This window comes from Apteryx rowi, unplaced genomic scaffold (assembly GCF_003343035.1).
Source record: "Apteryx rowi isolate R43461 unplaced genomic scaffold, aptRow1 scaffold_224, whole genome shotgun sequence".
Taxonomy (NCBI): Eukaryota; Metazoa; Chordata; class Aves; order Apterygiformes; family Apterygidae; genus Apteryx; species Apteryx rowi.
In genome coordinates, this window is record NW_020448575.1 from 709,810 (window position 1) to 729,700 (window position 19,891).

At 43.2% G+C, this 19,891-nt stretch overlaps 2 protein-coding genes across 2 annotated transcripts in view; one reads left to right on the forward strand and one right to left on the reverse strand.

Annotated features, from left to right (window-relative positions):
- Positions 1-19,891, reverse strand: part of MED12L (mediator complex subunit 12 like) — a 157,034-nt gene that overhangs the window by 73,061 nt on the left and 64,082 nt on the right. The window lies entirely within an intron of this gene.
- On the forward strand, positions 5,350-7,671 carry GPR87 (G protein-coupled receptor 87). The gene is made up of 2 exons (XM_026065107.1): positions 5,350-5,383; positions 6,635-7,671. The coding sequence occupies exons 1-2, from the start codon at positions 5,350-5,352 to the stop codon at positions 7,669-7,671; spliced, it is 1,071 nt and encodes a 356-aa protein (XP_025920892.1).

Genomic DNA, 19,891 nt, shown 5'->3' on the forward strand with positions numbered 1-19,891 from the left:
GGCAGTGTCCTAGATACTGGGATTGGATGCTAAGGAAAAGCACTAAGATAAACAGATGCAAGCAGGAAAAAAATAAAATTAAAAAAAAACATTAAGGCTTGCTCAAGTGATGTGACACAGGACTGGAGTGAAATAAAGAAGAGGGCAGGGACACAGACAGGCTCCGTACCTATCACTTACCTGCTTGCAGAAGCGATATGCACAAATGTACTTACCCTGCAGCCTACACTGATGCCTTTTTCCAAATCTTTACAATCAAGCATGTTAGTGATTTGGTTCTCGTGTGCAACAGAAGAAAACATAACTGCAGCCAGCTAATGACAAATTTAATAAACTGCCTCACACTTCTATTGTTTACATTCACTTCAGCCTTTTACCAAACTTTATGGTGATGAATATGGATTGACTGGCAAAAACAAAAATCAAGAAGTTACGTGCTCAAATAAACAAACCATTTAAAGTTCTGCAGCGCTAAAATATCCTGTCTAGTTCACATAGAGAATTTTCTAATTTTAAAAAGCTGTAAATAAGAGATGAAAAAAAAAGTAATGAGATTTGAGGGTACAGAGTTTCTCTAAAAAGCGAGGCAACTCAAAGCCTTAGTCATTAAAATAACTATACAGTCATTCCATACCCATATGACACTGAAATCTGCCATGCAGCCTGCTATTTAATTTCTCATCTGAGGTTATACTAGTCATGCACATAAACCAGTCTATCAACATTGTTAGTAAAGGATTACCCCATCTGTAAAACAGTATGTAGTTAACCTGTATTTACTGCAACTGACAGCCCTTTAGGGTAATCACAGGGGGAAAAAAGAACCAACCCAATATATAAACTGCAAGAAATAAGTATTCTAGTTTTAAAAAGCTACTGGAATAAAGGAGCAGCTTCTAGGGTACCTCCAAAAGCATGCAGACAGAAAATATTTATATGGATGTATAAAACTGGAGGTTGGAGAGATTAAATTTAGGATTTAAATTAGGATGAAATTAGTCAGAAGAAAAGGATTTGGAGAACTGGACAAAGATTTGGAGGCCATGCTTGTCCATCACAGAAACACCATATCCAAACAAGTAAAAAAGCCACTATCAGACTGCATTGTCAGTGAACAATTATAAAATACCTTAAAATACTCTTTAATGAAAGCAGAGTCCTCATTTCCCATTCCAAGACAACATGTGGAAAAGGGTGAATTCTCCATACGTGATAAATTTCTTCCTACTCAGAGTCTGCAACACAGTGGACTTCAGCAGAACAGCTGCAGCTTTCAGAGGCTAGAGACGCACCAGGTTTGATTCAGGGGAGCCTTGCTCACCTACCCTACCCTTGTAAATAGTGAAGTCAAAGGATCCCGCGTGCTTTGCCTATCACAGCACTTCTTAGCCTGACAGACCCGGACGGGAAACCATGGAAACACCTCCGGACTGCTAAGTCCGAACAGGATCATTACTGCATATCCCGAAGTTTTGTCCCACAACCAACTGTGTGCAGCAGGGACCACTCTGCCTGCAGCTCTTTGCTGCTCTGCACAAACCTGTTTGGGACTTTAAAGCAGCTGCGTAAGAGAAAGTCTTTAAAGCATAATTAGGGCAGGCATCACTAGGCGTTGTCGCTAACCTCCTCCCCATGCATGCAGCAAAGCCTCTCTGCCGAGCCCAGCTGCGCCAGCAAGGCAGGATACAGAGCATTGCTCATGGGGTTCAGCCATCAAGGTTCACACCTGTGAAGAGCTGCTGCTTTCCTTTTCCAGCTTATGCTTCACTGGGATTTTTTTTGTATGTGTTTTAACATTAAAACCATACAGATAAGATGACACAGAGATATTTATTCAGAGGCTTGATCCCAATTAGCTTGCAGGAAAAACAAGCAAACTCCCACCATGGTTTCAAGGGGACCTGGATTTCCCTAGCCAATCTGACTGTGGTCACATCCTCAGTAGCCAGGAAGATCTGTGCAACAGGGATCCCCCCACGGGCAATACTGTGGGCAGGAATTAGCAAGCCCTTAGGAGGTTTGCAAAGGTAAGCAGCACTGTCCTGAAAAACATATCGGATGGGATCCTGAAAAAACATACCGTCTGGGATGCTGCTGCTCCTGTCACCCAAGCAGCACCTTCCCTGCCGCGTCTCCCGCAGACAGGACAGCGGTGCGTGGCAGAGCTCGGCTGCTTTGGCAGCTACAAGATTTATATGGACAGGGGAGACAAAACAAACCGCACCTGAAAAGACACGCAACAGAGCAAGTACAGGAGGAAGAGCCGATGCCGTCGAACCCCAGCAGGCACCCTGGGCCCACCAGAGACCCCTGGAGCAGTGACAAACATGCCGGCCCAAGGAGAACCTTCCATGGCAATGATTTAGCCATTTCTGGTCCAGGTGATTGCTGTCCATCTCTCTGCAGTAATTTTCAGCAATAAAGTGAAGGGCTCAATCCTAATACACAGAAAAACAGCCCAGTGGCTTCAAATAATAGTACCCAAAGAATAAAACACTATCCACAAAGAGGAAGGAAGCTGGATTTTGACCCACACTGAATAGGGGCTTGAGAGTCTTAAGGACGCTGTGGATGTCCCTGTCTCAGCTGGCCGTAAACCACAGGATGCAGAAAGGAAAGCAAAGGATGCGAGTTAGAGGGAGAGGTCGGAGGAAAGCTAGGCAGAAATCACCCTGCAGCAAGGGAGCTTTCTCATCAAAGTCAGAAAACACCCGTCAGTTTTTCCGATACAAAACTGGGAGACAGCACCTTTGGAGAGTGTGTCTGNGGGGGGGGGGGGGGGGGGGGGGTGTTGCATGCAAAGGGGCAACTTCCTCAGGGTCTCTTAGTGACAACACCCACCAGAAAGAGGGATGCAGAGGCGAAAAAGGCACAAGTGGTTACTACAGGGGAATGCAGGAGTCAACTACGTTTCCTTGCATCTCAAAACACACAACCGATGTTGTACAAGTTTTTCTGGACTAAGGATCTGGGAGACCACTTGCCTGAAGAGCCATATCCTAGCAAAGCAGAAAGCTTTTCAGGGACCAGGAGCAGGAATTATGCAGACTTGAAAGGAACTCTGAAAAGCAGGGAAATGAGCATCTTATTTGCAGAAAGAAGGTAGATATGCATCTTTTCATTAAATCATTCATTCTTTTAATCTCGGTGCCTCCTGGGCAAGAAAGGATAGCTGCAATTATAAACAACAAGAAGCGATAACATTTTTTTCTCATTCCCTAAAAATGCTACCACTTCTCAGGACTTCTCTCAAGACAAAGCAAGGTACCTAAAATATCTCTGACAAATTCATTATTGATGTTAATTTTTATCTGAGCAAACAATGCCAGAAAACAAGAAGCCAAATTAAGAGAAAACTTAAAATATGAGAATGCAATTTTAACTGGAGTTTTAAAATATAATGATTGCTTTACCGCCATCTAGTGACAATTCAAAGTTTGTTTGCTGGTAGTTCATAAAACAGTGGTAATCACATAAAACTCTTTAGATCTGCAAACAGGCTTCACTGATTTTATGCTTTGATTCATTTCATATGAGAGGCAGTCAGGTCCAGTGCAACTTCTGAGACCTGAACTATGTTGCTACAGTTTTCCTATCAAAATTGGTGAGCAGAGAGTTAAGCATGCAAAGATTACTGCACTTGCATACTGCGAGAGTAAATACAGACTTTGGAATGTTATCTTACAAATCAATATTTTCAAAGTTTCTTTGAACAATGTTAAAGCATTATGATGCCATTGTAGAATATATAAGATTCTGTAATTTTGCAGTATTCCCTTCCGGCTGGCTTCATCATGCTCTGAAGCACTCTATTAAAAACCATGAGAAATGAACAAGAACTTACAATTTCCAGCCCAATTTAATTAATATGTAAATAAGACACACTTGTATCATAATTACATACGCAACTTTTTAACTTCAAGAAATGAGAGATGATAAACTTCAAAAAAAATTTTAATTACTTCTATAAGTCACAATTTATCCCGATCAAATATGGAAGATTTGAGGCTTTCATTTAAGGTTCCCCTGTCAAGCATCAGTCACTGAAAGTCCAAGATTAAAAACAGACCAACAGGACATCCAAACAAGAAGTGACCAGGAATAAGGTCAAGGGCCTTTATCAAGGAATAAGAAACCAGTTGTAACGGCAGCCCACAACAAAGGGATGAAGCCATTCAACCAGCATGTTCTGGTAGTTAGGAGACATTCACTTACTTGACTGCAATACTTTGTACACTGATCTATTTTTAAAGCTTAAAAGGGTGGTGTACTCCAAATTTTTGCAAGAAAGCAAAATACAGAAAATGGGTTTTAAAAAGTTAAAATACAACGTATTTTTACAGAAGTTAACAAACTTGGAATGAAGTTCACTGGAACAAAAAGCACAAGATCATGCTGCTAAGGACAACAACAAGAAAACCTGCTTATTACTGGCACCGATCATTGTGAAGAACTAAGGGAGCAGAAAGTGTGCAACAGCTGATCCCAGGATGGCTGTTATCCATTCACCTGCTGCAGCCAGAAGAAGAAAGAGAAATCCTAGGCAGTATTAGATGATGCATTTTCAGTGGTAATAAGGAACAAAACCACAATGAAACAAGCTTTTCCTAAAACATCATTTGTAAGACAACGCACAATTCTTGTCAATGGGATTCAAGGAAGGTGACCTTAACTGGAACAGATGTAGAGAAGGGCTGAGATCTTCGAGTCTTCCGAAAAGATCAGAAGGGCTTGGGCTTGCTTAATCGCAGTAAACAAAGTCTGAATAGAGACAGAAATGCCTCTATACAAAAGGAGAGACAAGTGTCAGAGATGGAGATGGTTATTTAAACGAAAGGGACTGATAAAAGAATATACAAGATAGCAAGTGACCATAGAGAGATTCAGGCTGGAAAACAGACTAAGGTTTCCAAATATTAGAGCAATCAGGGTCTAGTACAACTTTATTAGAACGGGGGAAAAAGGGAGAGTTTTTACAGGGAATTTGATATACTTACGAAAACTAACATGGCAATATTGCCTGCAACGATGCAGCAGATGCCCAATTCTTAGTGAAGAAGTGGTAACGAATACCTAACTAGCAGAATAGCTACGCAGTGTTCAGGTGGTCAGCCATCAGCATTCCTCAGTCCTTTCTTTTTAATTGCTGGCAGATACTGATTTCCCAAAGTTCCTTCAGGCCTTCAAAATTTGTGGAGAGAAAGTTGGGGTCGCCTTTTTTAAGATTTTTTTCTTTTTTTTCCTCCTCAGAATGTGAAGCTGGTACAGCCCATGCTGAATCCTGGATCTACAGCTACCAGTGTGACTCCTGAAAAGCATTTCAGCTGAAAGCCTACAGCAACACAAATAATGGGGTACAATTCGTCTTATGGAAAACTGCCAGGTAAAAATAATAATGTTGGAAATCCACATGATTGAGGAAAGTTTATAGTAATACTATACGTTCCTATCAATATTTTTAAGACGCAAGTCATTTCAGAAAAAGCTATCTAAATACTGCCAAGCGTTGCCTCAGCAGATTTTCACTTGGGGTGAGGGGGACGTGCTACAGCTTTATGAGACAGTTTGCAACAGTCTGAAGTTCGTTCACAAACATTTAGGCATGAAACCTTAAAATTCCCAGAGACTATGATTTTTAAATACATTTAAGTAAACTAAGCATCAAATCAGCATTTCAGTAGGACCAAAGAGAATCCCCAGAGTCCTATTTCTGGATAAGCATATCTGAATTCAAAAGTTGTGTTCTCACATGATAGCCAAAAGACAACACCTTATAATTTTGATTAACAGCTAACTCTCGACATATTGGTACGCAGTTACATTTGCCCATATCAGCTTAACCGAAACACACCTACGTGAGACCCGAGACTGGCACAGCAAACCTCATCCTGCAGCGTACTGAGCACGCAACTCCAATTAGACAAAGGGAGAGATTACGGACCTTGGTCACTTAGGATTAAGATAATTCTGGAGTTATTTAGAATTTCAATAACCAGATTCACTACTGCTCTCTACAGAAAACTTCCAGACTATTTATCTTCTTTAAATACTGCAGAAATGTTTACTTCATTACTTCTCCTTATATTAGTTCACGATCATTCACATATATCCATAATACCATTTAACCTATTCTTTATTCTCATAAAGCAAATGTTACAGCACAGCCTGTTCTTTTGAAAAACCCAAATTCAAAATGCCGTCAGCAAAGCAAGGGCTATGCTGCAGCCCATCACTATGCCGTGTTCGCACCACCACTGAGCTTCCATGTTTCGTCACCTGGAGAATGGCAACGAGGGCAGGTAGGGTGCTTATGAGCATTATGAGCACCACTGAACATATTAATTCCTTTCTTTCCCCCCCTCAAAGTATCTGGAGGCCACCTTTATATCTCACAGCAGGAAGGAACAGTCATCRTGCTCAGAAGCTTAGAAACCATATATGCATCTACTTTAACACGCACCGCACTCAGGAACAAGAACACTGAGTGTTTTTAAACTCAAGTTTTCTGAGCTAATCCGAGCAGCCTTTAGAACTGCCCAGAAAACAAATGTGACATTTTAGAGAACAGCAACTGCACCATTTATAAAATATTTAAAACATACTTTGAAATTGTTCTTTTCCATCACTCCTATAGATTATCATCCGAGCCAAGACGACATTATTTCATCTAATTACACAACAGGCCTGCTGGGGAATTCCACACACGACGAGTTCACCACCATCGTCTTGCCCGTGCTCTACCTCGTCATATTCCTGGCAAGCATCTTACTGAATGGACTCGCAGTATGGATTTTTTTCCACATCAGAAACAAAACAAGTTTCATCTTTTACCTCAAAAATATCGTGGTTGCAGACCTTCTCATGACACTGACGTTTCCATTTAAGATAATTCAGGACTCACAACTGGGACCATGGCACTTTAACTTTTTCCTATGCCGATATACCACAGTTTTGTTTTATGCAAACATGTATACTACAATTGTGTTCCTGGGACTCATCAGCATTGACCGGTACCTGAAAGTCGTGAAGCCGTTTGGCGACTCCAGGATGTACAGCATTACCTTCACCAAGATCCTGTCTGCCTGCGTTTGGGTCGTCATGGCTTTCCTAGCTTTACCAAATCTGATCCTTACAAATGGCTATCCGACAAAGAAAAATATAGATGACTGCATAAAACTTAAATCGCCCCTGGGAGTAAAATGGCATAAAGCTGTCATTTATATCAATACGGGTATGTTTGTGGTGGTGCTGATAGTATTAATAGGATGTTATATTGCAATATCCAGGTACATTTATAAATCAAGCAAACAATTTATTAGCTCATCAAGCAGAAAGCGAAAGCATAATCAAAGTATAAGGGTTGTTGTGGCTGTATTTTTCACTTGTTTTCTGCCATATCATTTGTGCAGAATACCATTTACTTTTAGCCATCTAGATAAACTTTTAGATGACTCTGCACATAAAATATTATATTATTGTAAGGAAATGACACTGTTCTTGTCTGCATGCAATGTTTGTCTGGATCCAATAATTTACTTTTTCATGTGTAGATCATTTTCACGAAGGCTGTTCAGAAAATCAAATATGAGAACGAGGAGTGAGAGTATTAGATCACTTCAGAGTGTCAGAAGATCAGAAGTGCGCATATACCATGAATATACTGATGTCTGATGTCATCCAGTCAGAGACTTTTGTTAACTTGAGAGAATATTTGTAGATCATGTAAATAAAATACATCTCTGAGTATCTGAACATGGAAGTTCATTAAGGGATGTGCAGACACATACAGCGTTTCCATTTCAACTTACTAATATCCACCTTAAACTTCAAGCACTTAAATCCACACACAGAGATCAGGCTCACATTTGGGTTTTTTTAGGCCAACAGAAGCTTAAGTAATTATATGTCAGTACCTTGTAATTTAAAGAACATCCTCATTAACCAAAAGAAGCTGTTTTACCTTATGGCTCAAATTTCAAATTAGCTCCCACAATTACTCCACTTTAGTAAAATTCCTTTAAGTTTCATCTCATTTTTAATGCAATCTTTATTTTTATTGATGTCCTATCAATTCTTCCTTGGAGGAATGGCTTAGACAGTAAAATCAACATTTTTCCCTAAAAGACTTAATGGGAGTGTGAGAGAATAGCAAAAAGTTACTGAACAACCAGAAGATTCATGGGTTGTACTGATGACACCAGACAGACAGGACACGTGAGGAAACRCATCCTCTGCTGTGGCAAGAAAGGAGGACGACCGTGACTACTGTAGGCGCCGGCAAAGACGGGTCCACACGCACGTCTGCCCAGCAAGGGGCCAGGAACACACTCACGCATCAAGAGCGGCTCTTCCAACGAACCAGTCCAGACTGCAGCATCGCAGCCGACTTGTAACGTGACTGATGAAGCAATTTACGCATTTTATTTTTAAGTATGTGTAAAGCCAGGTAGCAAGCAAAACATACAAATGAAATGATTTCTGCTTGTCTAGAAGCTTTAACATTGCTGCAAGAAGGGTTTTTGGAGCGCTCCTCGCCTCCCATCCCGCCCCGGCGCTGCCCTCTCCCGCGCCCCAAGCAGGCCCCTCCGCYGGCAGCCGCGGGGCGCCTGGCTCAGAAAGCAACGCGGAGCTACCCGAGGCTCCGGCAGCAGCAGGCGCCTTCCGGCTGCGCAGGGGGATCTAACAAGATGAGCGAGCGCTTCCCTGGGCGCCGTTTTTGCTGTGCAGCCTGGGTTTCTACCCGCACGGCAACGGGCCCGGTCAAGGCAGCGGTAACGAGAGAAGGGTGCGTTTCGCACCGCGCAGCACTAAGCTTATCCGGAGAGCTGCTGCAACAGGACAGGTCTGCAGCGGGGACGGCCGCTAGGGCCGGGCAGGGGTGAAGGGAACGAGAGCGAAAGCCCGGGTGAACGGTGATGCGCCAGCATCAGCTGCTGGGGAGGCGAAGGGCGCAGGGCCGTCCGCGGAAACGGCACGTTGCCATCTGCCGACAGCTTCTCCGCGTTTCCTCCCAGCCATTTGTTGTGCCACTGACAGCATCGTTCCTACAAGTCAAATCTATTAAAGCACTTTTCATTTCTTTCCAAAATAGGAAATTCAAATACAATCCTAGCTTAAGTCTCTTCCTTTTCTTCCCCCCACCCCCACTTTTTATTAAAGGGAAGGGCAATCAAACCAGCCTTTACTCCCACCTCGTTCCGACTTAGAGAAGACTCAACAAAAACATCCCTTGACACACTTGCGTATGATGAAACTGAGCAATGAACGTTAAACTGAAAATTCAGTTTCACAGCACTTTCTACGCATGCTTAATACCACATGAATATGACTGAAGCATTAAGTTTTTAGTTTAAAATTATTTTAATACAACTTGGGCTGCTTTCAACTCTCGGAAACTAATCCTGTGCATGAGAAGCAGGTGAAGTTCATTTCTGGAGGGGAGATCAGGCAACACCTTAGGGCTACTATTTTACACTGCGATACAGGCGACCAGACAAGAAGGGGGAAAGGAGAGCTTCCAAAAGAAAAGAGAGTTGACAGAAAACAGGAATAACGAAGGACCAACACAGAGCATCCGCTGCACAAAAAAGTGCTGGCTAACGACTAAACTATTTAAAAGAAGAAAAAAGCAGCTCTGGAGACACCCCAGCAGAGCTGGTACTGATTTGCAATACCTCAAATCATTTTAACTATACTCTGGCAGTCCTCGCGCTGGGCGATCAGCTAAAAACCGCCGGGCCTTGTTCAGAAGAGCAGAGGGAACCACAACCCTCTAGCAACAGCCATGCAAACGCTCCCGCGCCACTTGGAAGTCGGCTTGTCCCGGCCGTGTCGCCAGGCCACCCGGGGCAGCAGGGGATCCAGGGCGGGCTGCGGAGCCGGCCTGGACGGCCGAATAACCCCAGCGCGGTCTGCAACGCCGCGGCGGCGGCGGCTCTCCCGCTCGCGGGGCGCGCGCTCGCCCTCCAAGGCGACGCACAGAAACACGACTTCCCCCGCCGCCAAAGGCTGCGTGTCGCCGGGACGGCTGCYTGCGGAGCCGCGCGCTCCCGGGAAGCGCGCAAGCTGGGGAAGCGGGCGCGCGGCAGACGCGGTCCTCCACAGCCCGACCGCCCCCGAGCGGGCAGCGGTCTGCTTCGTTAGGGTTTTGAGCACCGCACGAACTCACCAAGGTCTTGTCGGAAGACTTTGCAAAGAGAGGAGGGGAGGGAGGAAAACTGCCCGCCTGCCCCTGCCCCCAGGGGCTCGCGCTCCATCAGCTCCAGCCCGCACAGATTACCATGAATTCACAGTATTTAAAACAGCAGCTTTGGTGAACTATTCACTCGCACTCCAGAATGTCAAACAAACAGTCAGAGCTCTGCACATCGAAGGCCGCACGCATCATTTTACAGCTGTAACACTTCTTTCATTCGCTCTGCGCAACCTTTTGACATATCGTCAGCACGACTGGAAAAAAAAATCGGCATGGAGAATATTTTTGCCTACTCAAGGCCAAAAGGATGTGTTTGTATTTAATGTAGTAAACTGTATAATGTTTATGTGAATCACTTTATCCTGTATTTCAATGGGGATTAAATCAGATTTGTCTAGAGTAAAAGCTGCTCATGCAAAAAATAAACATCCAGTCTAAACAAAGAATGTAGACTGTAAGGGGTTGACGGGTGTTTTGAGCAAAGGATGTTTAATGGTATCTTATGCAGTGTAGTTAAACAGAGCAAACAGAAGATGGCAACAGTCCATCATCAATTGCCTTACTCATATAAGGAGTTTCCTTTTAATATAGAAAAAATTGGTTTGCAAAAAATGTTGGAAAACGGAGCTTTCAAACTAGAAGATAAAATATTTCATTAAAACATCTTGGATATAATTTTCTACAGAAGCAGGGCTTTCTGTTCCGTTTTTGGAAGATTTAGTCTTATATTCTATTTTATATACAATGAGAAAGTTGAAGTGTAAATATTATAATATTTGGATTAATGTAAGTACTATAGCATAAAACTACTTACACTGTACAGGGGGAGAAATCCTTTCTGAAAAAGACAGGGGACATTTTTCTAGATATTTATTCTACTTGAAAATATTTTAAACAGCCAATATACCACAAAATAAACCCTCTTTTCCAATCAGCTTTATAGAAAACTATGTTCACACAAGAAATTAAAGACTAGTTCTGGAACAGAATTGGCCATTTTGTACTCTTAGGGGGTCTATGCATAGATAAAACCCATGTTAAAAGAATCATTTTTAGGACTGGGTTGCAAAGTTTAGATTCTCGTAAGCACCATATTCAAAGGAGCAGCAGGCTGGCTTGGATCCGTGACATGGTAATACTCAGGACTGTCAGATCAGGTATGTACACACAGATGTTAATAACCAAAGACTGCCTTATTCAGGTCCCACAAGCCATTAAAGAAAACCCAGACTGTCAGAGGGAGGCCAGAAGAACTCAATGTGAGTAATAGTATATCTCAAGTCTTTACAGCTCGTTAAGTCATGCTGGACAATCACTGTGTTAAATTCACACATGCGCCCACCTGCCTGGCCTCTGCCCCCCCTCCAGCACCCTCCCAACGCCCACGGGGCTAGAGGAACACACAGGCACACGCAGCTTGCTACACAAGATCTTCCAACCGCGGGATCATTCATTCCAGGCTGCACGTTTCCCTGTCCCGCTTTGTGCCGCACCCGGTTTGCCTGGTCCGAGGGCTCCGTGTGCCCGTTACTCCGCAGCCAGGCTGAGGCAGCTGGCTCATTTGACTGTGCGCTCCCCAAAGTGCTCAGCATGCAAAACGGATGGTTATCGTTACCTTTTCACTTTCTTATAACCTTCTACAGTGTTAATCTTCTGGGCCAACATTTTTTGTGCATCATAAAGGCTCTCTGTATTTACCCCAAACACCTTTAGTCTTGCAAGAAAGCAAGCAGACCCATCACAACAGGTTTTACTTCTGCTTGGAGACAGACGCTGGATTCTGTGGTCAAACTGTGAACAATTACGTCCCTCACCAGCTGCACGTGCAGTCGAACCCACGGTTAATGGATCAGTCATTTGCAGAAAAGCTGTGCTACAGACAGCTCTCGCAGTCCGAGTTGCCCGTTCCTGTTCAGAAACCATCGCCACTTGCGCTGTTTGCAACCAAGGCTAATGAGCTTCCCAGATTTAAGACAGCTCAATTAAAAGCCAGGCTACACGTTTCCCCCAGGCTCCCCGATGCCTGGTTTTACAGGTTCTTTCATTCTCTGCAGTGCTCCAGCTCCTCCTTGCCATAAACAACAGACAGCTGAATTGCACCTAAGCTGCTTCACAGAGCTAACTCCTATTAACAGGCCACAGGATGAGGCAAGTACATATTTCCCGAGAGATCATTTAAATATCCTGACTACTAGACAATATTTTATAGAGAGAGTATTTTTACATGTGTGTATATATATATGCAGGTATATATTTATACACATATATACATACACACACAATATAGGATGCATTATACATGCGTGGAGCGTGAAAGCTGGAGCCCCTCTCAGCACTGTAACCTTTCTCCAGGTGAACTAGAGCTGTGGACTTCCCACTCATTCCAGGAAATCCCAGGAGCTACTTCCGTGGAAATGTCCCTGCGTGGCCCCAGACGGAGCACGAAGGACAGGCGAGGAGGCTGCACGCCGAGCGTGCAGGATCCTGGAGTCCCCCCGCCCCAGCTACGGCGCCTGCACGCTGAGCGGCGAAGCTTGGCGACGGCTGAAAACGTGCCCAGACGGCCACCTGCGCCTCCTTCGGTACGCTGCATACGGTCCTTAAAGGCAAGAGGCTTTAYCCCACTCCAAACATGCACACGTGCTACAATTTCTCACTACCCCACTTCTTTTTTGCATTAAAGGCTGCATTTGCACAGATTTTCCTGCTAGGAGATGTAGTACTGCTGTTCCTAGTAGGAATTTTATACCAAAAAATCTGCTACCCAAAGCGACCACAACCAGGACAGTGCCTTCCAAGAGCTGCCTAATGACGTGCCTTGCAGAGACCACGGACATGCTGCGGCCGGCCATTTCCGGAGGGGCGCAGTCCCACGGGGAGCTGCCCGCCAGCAGCGCGAAATGGGTAAGAAACCCTGCGTCTGGAGGGGCAGCAGTCGCGCGCTCCCCGCGCCCGGGCGGCCCGGAGGGGCTGGGCTCTGCAGCCTGACAGCTTGGATGCATGTAACGCTTCACTGTGAAAACTCCCCCAGCATACTTCTGCTTTTTTCTGCTTTCTACATCTTGGCAGGATGTATCTGTGATTAAACGCTTATCACTATGCTTTATACACGCACTTGCATACACAACAGCTCTTTGAGGATGCTGTTTGCGAAATATTTTCCCAGGGCTAAAAATGAATTATAAAAGAACATCCTATTTTATGGGTACTTCTCAAATACCAGATAGCTATGTTTAATTTGTCTAGATTTTACATGGAATTTTGCTCCTTCTCAGGAAGAAACTGCTTTTAAGAAATAGGCCTGATCATAGCAATGGCTTAATGTCCACTGCTAAAACACATTTTTGCAGGATTGCTAGTGGGTAGGAATCTGGGTCAGATTCACCATTCTAAGCCTTTGGTCTGAGAATTTCTTTCAGATATATCCTTTTCTCTGTTTAACTCTCTATTCTGACCTTCTTTCCTCTTTAYGTCTAATATTTGTTTAGGTTTTTAAATTATTAGATTTTAACTAAAGCTGTTTTTCGAATCAGAAAGCATTTTGAGAATGGTTCTGAGGTTGGAAGAGTCAAGTGATGAGTCCTTGGAAACAGCTTTTGTTGTTTTCCATCCAGGTCAGTCCACTTCTGAGCTGCAGGCGTGCTCCCAGCATGCATGCAACTTCTTGCCCCTATGATAAAGGTTTTAATGACATAACACAATTTCCACAATGCCTAGGATGACCATTTAGTCATCCTCCCCCTCCTTCATTCATGACTTTGTGGTTCCTTATTTTCTGTACTCTGCTCTAGCTCTTCTTGAAAGAAAAAGATGCAAGAAAGTTCCCAGGAAAAGTCTAGGATACTGATCTGTTGCTATCATTTCAGAGAAGCAGGTCAGGACAGACGCGTTTGTAAACTCTGGCGGTGCAGTTTCAGGCTCCCATTTCTCACAGCACATCAGATGTGAAAGATTGCTTTCCAGGCGGAGGTGCGCATAGCCAGGACCGTGACAAGTCAGACCCAAGAGAGCAAGGCGCACACGGTTCATTTGGGCAGCGCCGCGTTACGTGGTAACGGGGTAGCCCAGCCAGAGCTCTCCACGCCAGGGGGTTACTGCGAAAGAAGGGCTGCGTGAAAGCGTAACTACAGGCAGCTCCGGTCTGCCACCGGTGCAAGACTTCTGTCCTTCTCCAAGCATTGTGCACTTCACTCTTCAGGTTTCCATAACAATAACCTTTACTGTGACTTTCCATGTGCAGTTTCCTACGCATCTCGAGAAAGGAAACGAAAACCCCCAAAAGTTCTAAAAACGTATCTTTGTATTGACACACAAGAATCACATGAATTGTGCAATCGTCACTGCGCAACTACTGCCACCAGGACTGGGCTCATGCAAGTCTGCACCATCCCCGTTCCTCAGCTCTCGTTCCTGCACCCCCGGCTCCTGCCCCAGCTCCCGTGCTAGTCTTTGCCCCCACCCTGTGCTCCGGTTCGATCCAAGTCAGAACTATGAGGAAGCTTCCCAGAGCCGAGCCTCTTCCACAAGCCAGCTGAGAACATATTCACAGCAAAGCATAAGACAAAGCATTCGAACTGTAAATGATAGCTGCGACATCTGAATACGGCCAAAGATCTGCCAACCAAGTTTCGGAAAGATCCTTGTAAGGCCTCTGAAGGGTATTCAGCAACGATGCAGACACATACACAAGTCAGCAAAACAAAACTAGACAGAAAATATTTGCTGGCAGCTTTGACAGGGCAAAAAACAAATCCAAAAGTCCTGAGGTACTTTTGTAATTAGCATGCCTTCTGTTGGGATTATGCTATGGAAATATTTATCTTGAACACCCTGCTTTTATCACTTCATAGAGCACAGCCACAGATGCAATACGATCTACATACTTTCACATTTAGCAGGGTTGGAAGGACTAGTAAGGTTTTGATAACAAGCTACAGAGCTCTAGAGGAGACATTAGTAAGAAATATTGCTTATACATGGCAACTCTTTGGTGGAGTAAAATACCTGCATTTAGAAAAAAAACAAGCCCAAATCTGCCAGCCCCACTCCTCTTAGCAAAGGCTTCGGAGCTGTGGCCCCAACTCCCGCTTCTGTCAATGATCTCATCAGACGCACGGAGAGCCACATCACCAACGTCACGAGCAGCCCTGTCCATAACCAGACACGGCCTGAGACGCTGTCAGTTTTCTCCCATCTCCATCTACGAATCTGCATTCCCTGCTCAGATACAGAAGTCTGTCTGCAGGACTACAGAACCAATTCCCTTTCACAGACACTGAACTCGAACAAAAACCTCAAGTGATTTACTTAACAGAACAGCAACTAGATTGGCAGATAGGAGTTTTGTATTGGGGAGGAGTGGGGGGACAGGGGAAGAGATTTATATGGCGAAAGGTAAGATAAATTACCAGTTGTTAAGTCACCAAAAGCATACCGAGCACTTCAGGGGTCTCCTGGCAGTCATGATCACTGCTCTCACTCTAACCCTTTGGAAACAGAGGCCGTATCTTTAGATACTTAAACATTAAATTGRGCTAGCATTTTGGAAAAATACCCATGTGCATAACAGAAGCGACCGTTCAGTTTGTCGTGCTGTCTAGAATCATTCCAATGGGATGAAGCTGCGCACAGAGCTGAGGCTTCCTACCCTCCCTTTAAGCTCTTAATCCTCCACCCTAGGACAACTGCTTACTTTGGTCTGAAGCATGCAAAAAAAAAAAAGAGTCATCTGTGCTGCAACATTTAATCTATCACATTACAAGCAATGAGAAAGACTCGGTCTTAACTGTGACTTGTCTAGAATGGCAGCTTACACAAAAACAATGCATTCCTCTTTCTTTTGGGACTTCATGTGCTCATGCAGAGCTGCACACTTCAGTCTTTTACTAGAGACAGCATTTTGACTGAAGTGCTTAACAGTACTAGTTCTAGTTTAACAATTTAACAAGTTTTAACCAAGAATGACATTTCAAACCAAAAGGTACAGCTATGCCATAAGGCAATCTTGCAATGGCATAATTTTGTACTATAAAATATAACATGAAAACTCATCCCCAAAGTGGTTCACATCTGGATTATCTTTGAACGTACTAGTATTTTAAAATTAATTTCATACAGATGGCTATGAACCTTGAACTGTCTGCTGCATTAACAGACCTGCACAAGCTTTCAGACAGAAAGCACATAGCAAAAACACATCCCAGCACTTTAAATACCTCGACTGGTGTTTGAGATGACTGACTGTTTAGAATTGCCTTCCTTTTCTGATACACACTGACTGCCCATGATCTTCAGAGCGGAAGACCAGTGACATTTCACTTCCAGTTCCCTGGCAAGCGGTGTTCTGCCTCTGCTGGTCACAGCGCCGCGGTGGCCAGAGCTGGCTGCAGCTTCGCCGCGGGGGCTGCGCCGAGCACCGCTGCTGGCACGGCTGCCCAGTCCGCCCCAGAGAGAAGAAGCTGCTGCTCCAGAGCACACCAGGTATGTTCCTGCGCTAGGAGAAACTGCAAGGGACAGCGATTAGCTAAATGGGAAAGAGCGCTCTTAACTTGGGCTTGTATCTGCACTGTGTATTGCTTTAAATTAAGAGTCCATCTATAACTGAAGTCTCAGTAAACATTTCCATTTTAAGTTAATCTTAAGGGATATATAGGCACTGGCTTATTCACAGAAGCTTACATGTTTCTTTTATTCCCCCCCCCCTTTTCCCACTGAAAAAGGTAACAAGTTTTGCCAAAAATATGTGTGTAAACAAGATCCCTGATTTATTGGGGGCAATAAAACATACTGGTTCCATGTACAACCTGTAGCTAAGGGCATCTATAAACCAATGATTGCTTCACAGTGAGAGCACCACCAGAGTAGGGATCGCTATCTGCATTCCTTTTTATTTTATTTTTTTCTAAGCAACCACTCCTGAACAATGTAAAAACAGAATTCTGGGTTACTTGGTATTTTTGTTTGAGTCAGTTCAACAATTTTATGTTTCTATCAGAATATAATTAAGTTTTAAATAATCAAGAGACCAGATTTTGGAAAGAAGAGCATGGGACCTAGGCTGATGCATATTAAACATGTATGTCTGYTATACCACTATATATATATTACTTGCATACATAGCCTTTTGATAACTCTGTTGTCAATCTTCTGCCAGAACTGAACAGTGAAACAGCCTGTTCAAATTAAGTAACAAACTTGATGCTACGTAGATTATATTTCCAAGCACAATGATAGTCATCAGCAGACCCAAATAGAAAACAAAAGGGAAATGTATCACAACAGATTAAAGTGAGAGTGAGAAAAGAGATATTACTAACCAGGCTGAAAACAGGATGGCTATTTAAAGACACTGGAACAGCTTTGAACATTTCAAATGAAAAGAAACATTTTGTCCTTTACCTCAATACCTTATAGAAAAAACTGTTTTTCACTTATTATTAAAGGCAAAGGTTATCTTTATTTCTTTCCGGGCAATTAAAGTTACTGAGTTAGAGCATTTAACTGCTACTCAAAGCAGCAGGATGACGCTGCCCATCCAAACACCCCCACTCAATTTACTTTTAAATGCTTTGGGTGTAATTCCCCAAAAATTATTTTGTAAAGTAAAGAAAACAGCCCTTGACTTAGCAAGATCTAAATGGCAAGTTTTGACTTCAACTTAAAAGTTTTTCCCTCTATAAGGAATGAAATTTAGGATTCTGACCAAAGACAGCCTGCATTTAACGCCACTTCTACAGTCTCATTCTGGCAATTCAATTAACATTACACAAATAGAGCCCCCCCCMCACACACAAAAGTTATGTAATTGCTTTTTAATAACAAGCTTGCTGCTTTGAGAAAAATATTAGTTTAGAGAGATCTATGAAATAAATGAAAATAGTGCTAAAGTACCAGCTGCCAAAAAGTCTTCTGCTTCTAAAAATATCTCACTAAGTTTCAGTGGACGTTGTTATGAAAAGTTACGGAACTAGAAACGGTCACTAGGAATCAAAATGAAGTCTGTCCTAGTGGAGAACAAGCATGCGACATTCCTTGAAATGTCATGCTATAGTCTTCATTATGTCGCAAAAAATGAAAAGCAAATCAGCTTTCCTAAAGCAAATCTGGAGCCCAATTAATGCAATTAGTGGATATCAACTGCAGTGTAATTTTGCTTACCTTGTTATTCTGAGTTACTTGGTCTAAACCAGCTGATTTATATAATATTCCACAGTCATAAGTATGGTGCTTCCATTGTTTTCTTCAGAGAAAGCAAGTCACTACAAAACTATAGTTTGTTAGACCTTCAGTCACTCAGCAGCAACGCTGAAAGCGTTCACTTGCAGAATTCCACGATGCAAAGTTAAAAACTAAGCACCGCCAGCACCGATTTGCAACGCACAGGTTGTTCAATGCATCTTTGAACTCAGCTGAGAAATAACAGCCATCCCTGCCATATGCACATTACAGAAGACAGTTTTCCTTTAATGCTATCAGGGTTGACAAGCGCAAGATGCTTCACTTTGTTTTAAAGCATTCTCTCCTTTTAGGGGAAGGGGGGCATGAATGGAAGGGATATCCAAAGAACTACGATCCAAAATAAGGAATATAACTACTCCATAACATCAAAGCCCCACTAAGTGGCTGCATGAGGGCAACTCATGAATTGATACGAGACTCCGGGAAGCGAACAGAGTTTTAGAAAGCACTAAGAACCTCTTTTACGCAAGACAGAATTTTTCAAGTCAGACTCTCAATTCAAATCCAGCCTTTCATATAGAGAAATAACAAACATGCAATCAACATCCAAACACACAACAGATGTAATCAAAACTGGCCTACAACTCGCCTCGTACTGGAGATCAATAATTACAGCTCTCTATTCCAGCTCTGTAGCTGCCTGCCCTGGCACCTTTGTGTACGGTAGTTATATTCAGTGCATGTACTTTCATCAAAAGCCCAAAATATCTCACACACACATGTTCGGTCCCAATGACCGATAAACATCTCATGACAGATGACAACATCCATAACCAGAGATGACAGGCGTGTAGAACTTATGGTTTTCATACAAGCAGCACTGGCAGATCTTTTAAGCAGTTCCCATTTACAGCTTCATAGTCCCAGAGCCTGGTCGCGAAATCACTGCAGTGATTTCATGTAAACCCACACCCCTACCTGCCATAAAGCCAAAGAATAACAGTCTACAATGCATAAAAATTAAGAAGTTTCTCAATGAAGAATGACCTTCTTGGAATAGTTAGGTTCACACCCATTTAGCACTGGGTATTTCAATTCCTTGCAGTCTTAGAGGCTTTCAGGAGCAGTTAATCAGTGTATTCGGGCAGGCAGAGGGGAAGATGACACTGCACAGCTGAGCTGATTGCCAGGCGCAACATTTCCAGGAAACCTCTGGTCATTAAAGAAAATTACACTTTAAATCTAACAGGCCAATCCCCTGATGGGGCAAGATGTTTAACGGATGACAACTTTGAGTGCCYGTAAATAATTTCATATGCTTTCTCATTAAGACATTGTGAAGCATAAAGTCTGGGTCTGTGGATTTCATGACTCCAAAAAAGGAAGTCTTCAGGCAAAGCACAGAGAAAGTTTACTGTTCTTATTTACAATAAAAGGACAACAGAATCCCATGACTTAAAGGTTTCATAAATGTTTCCACTGAAAAGGAAAGACAACAATATTCAATTATATACATAA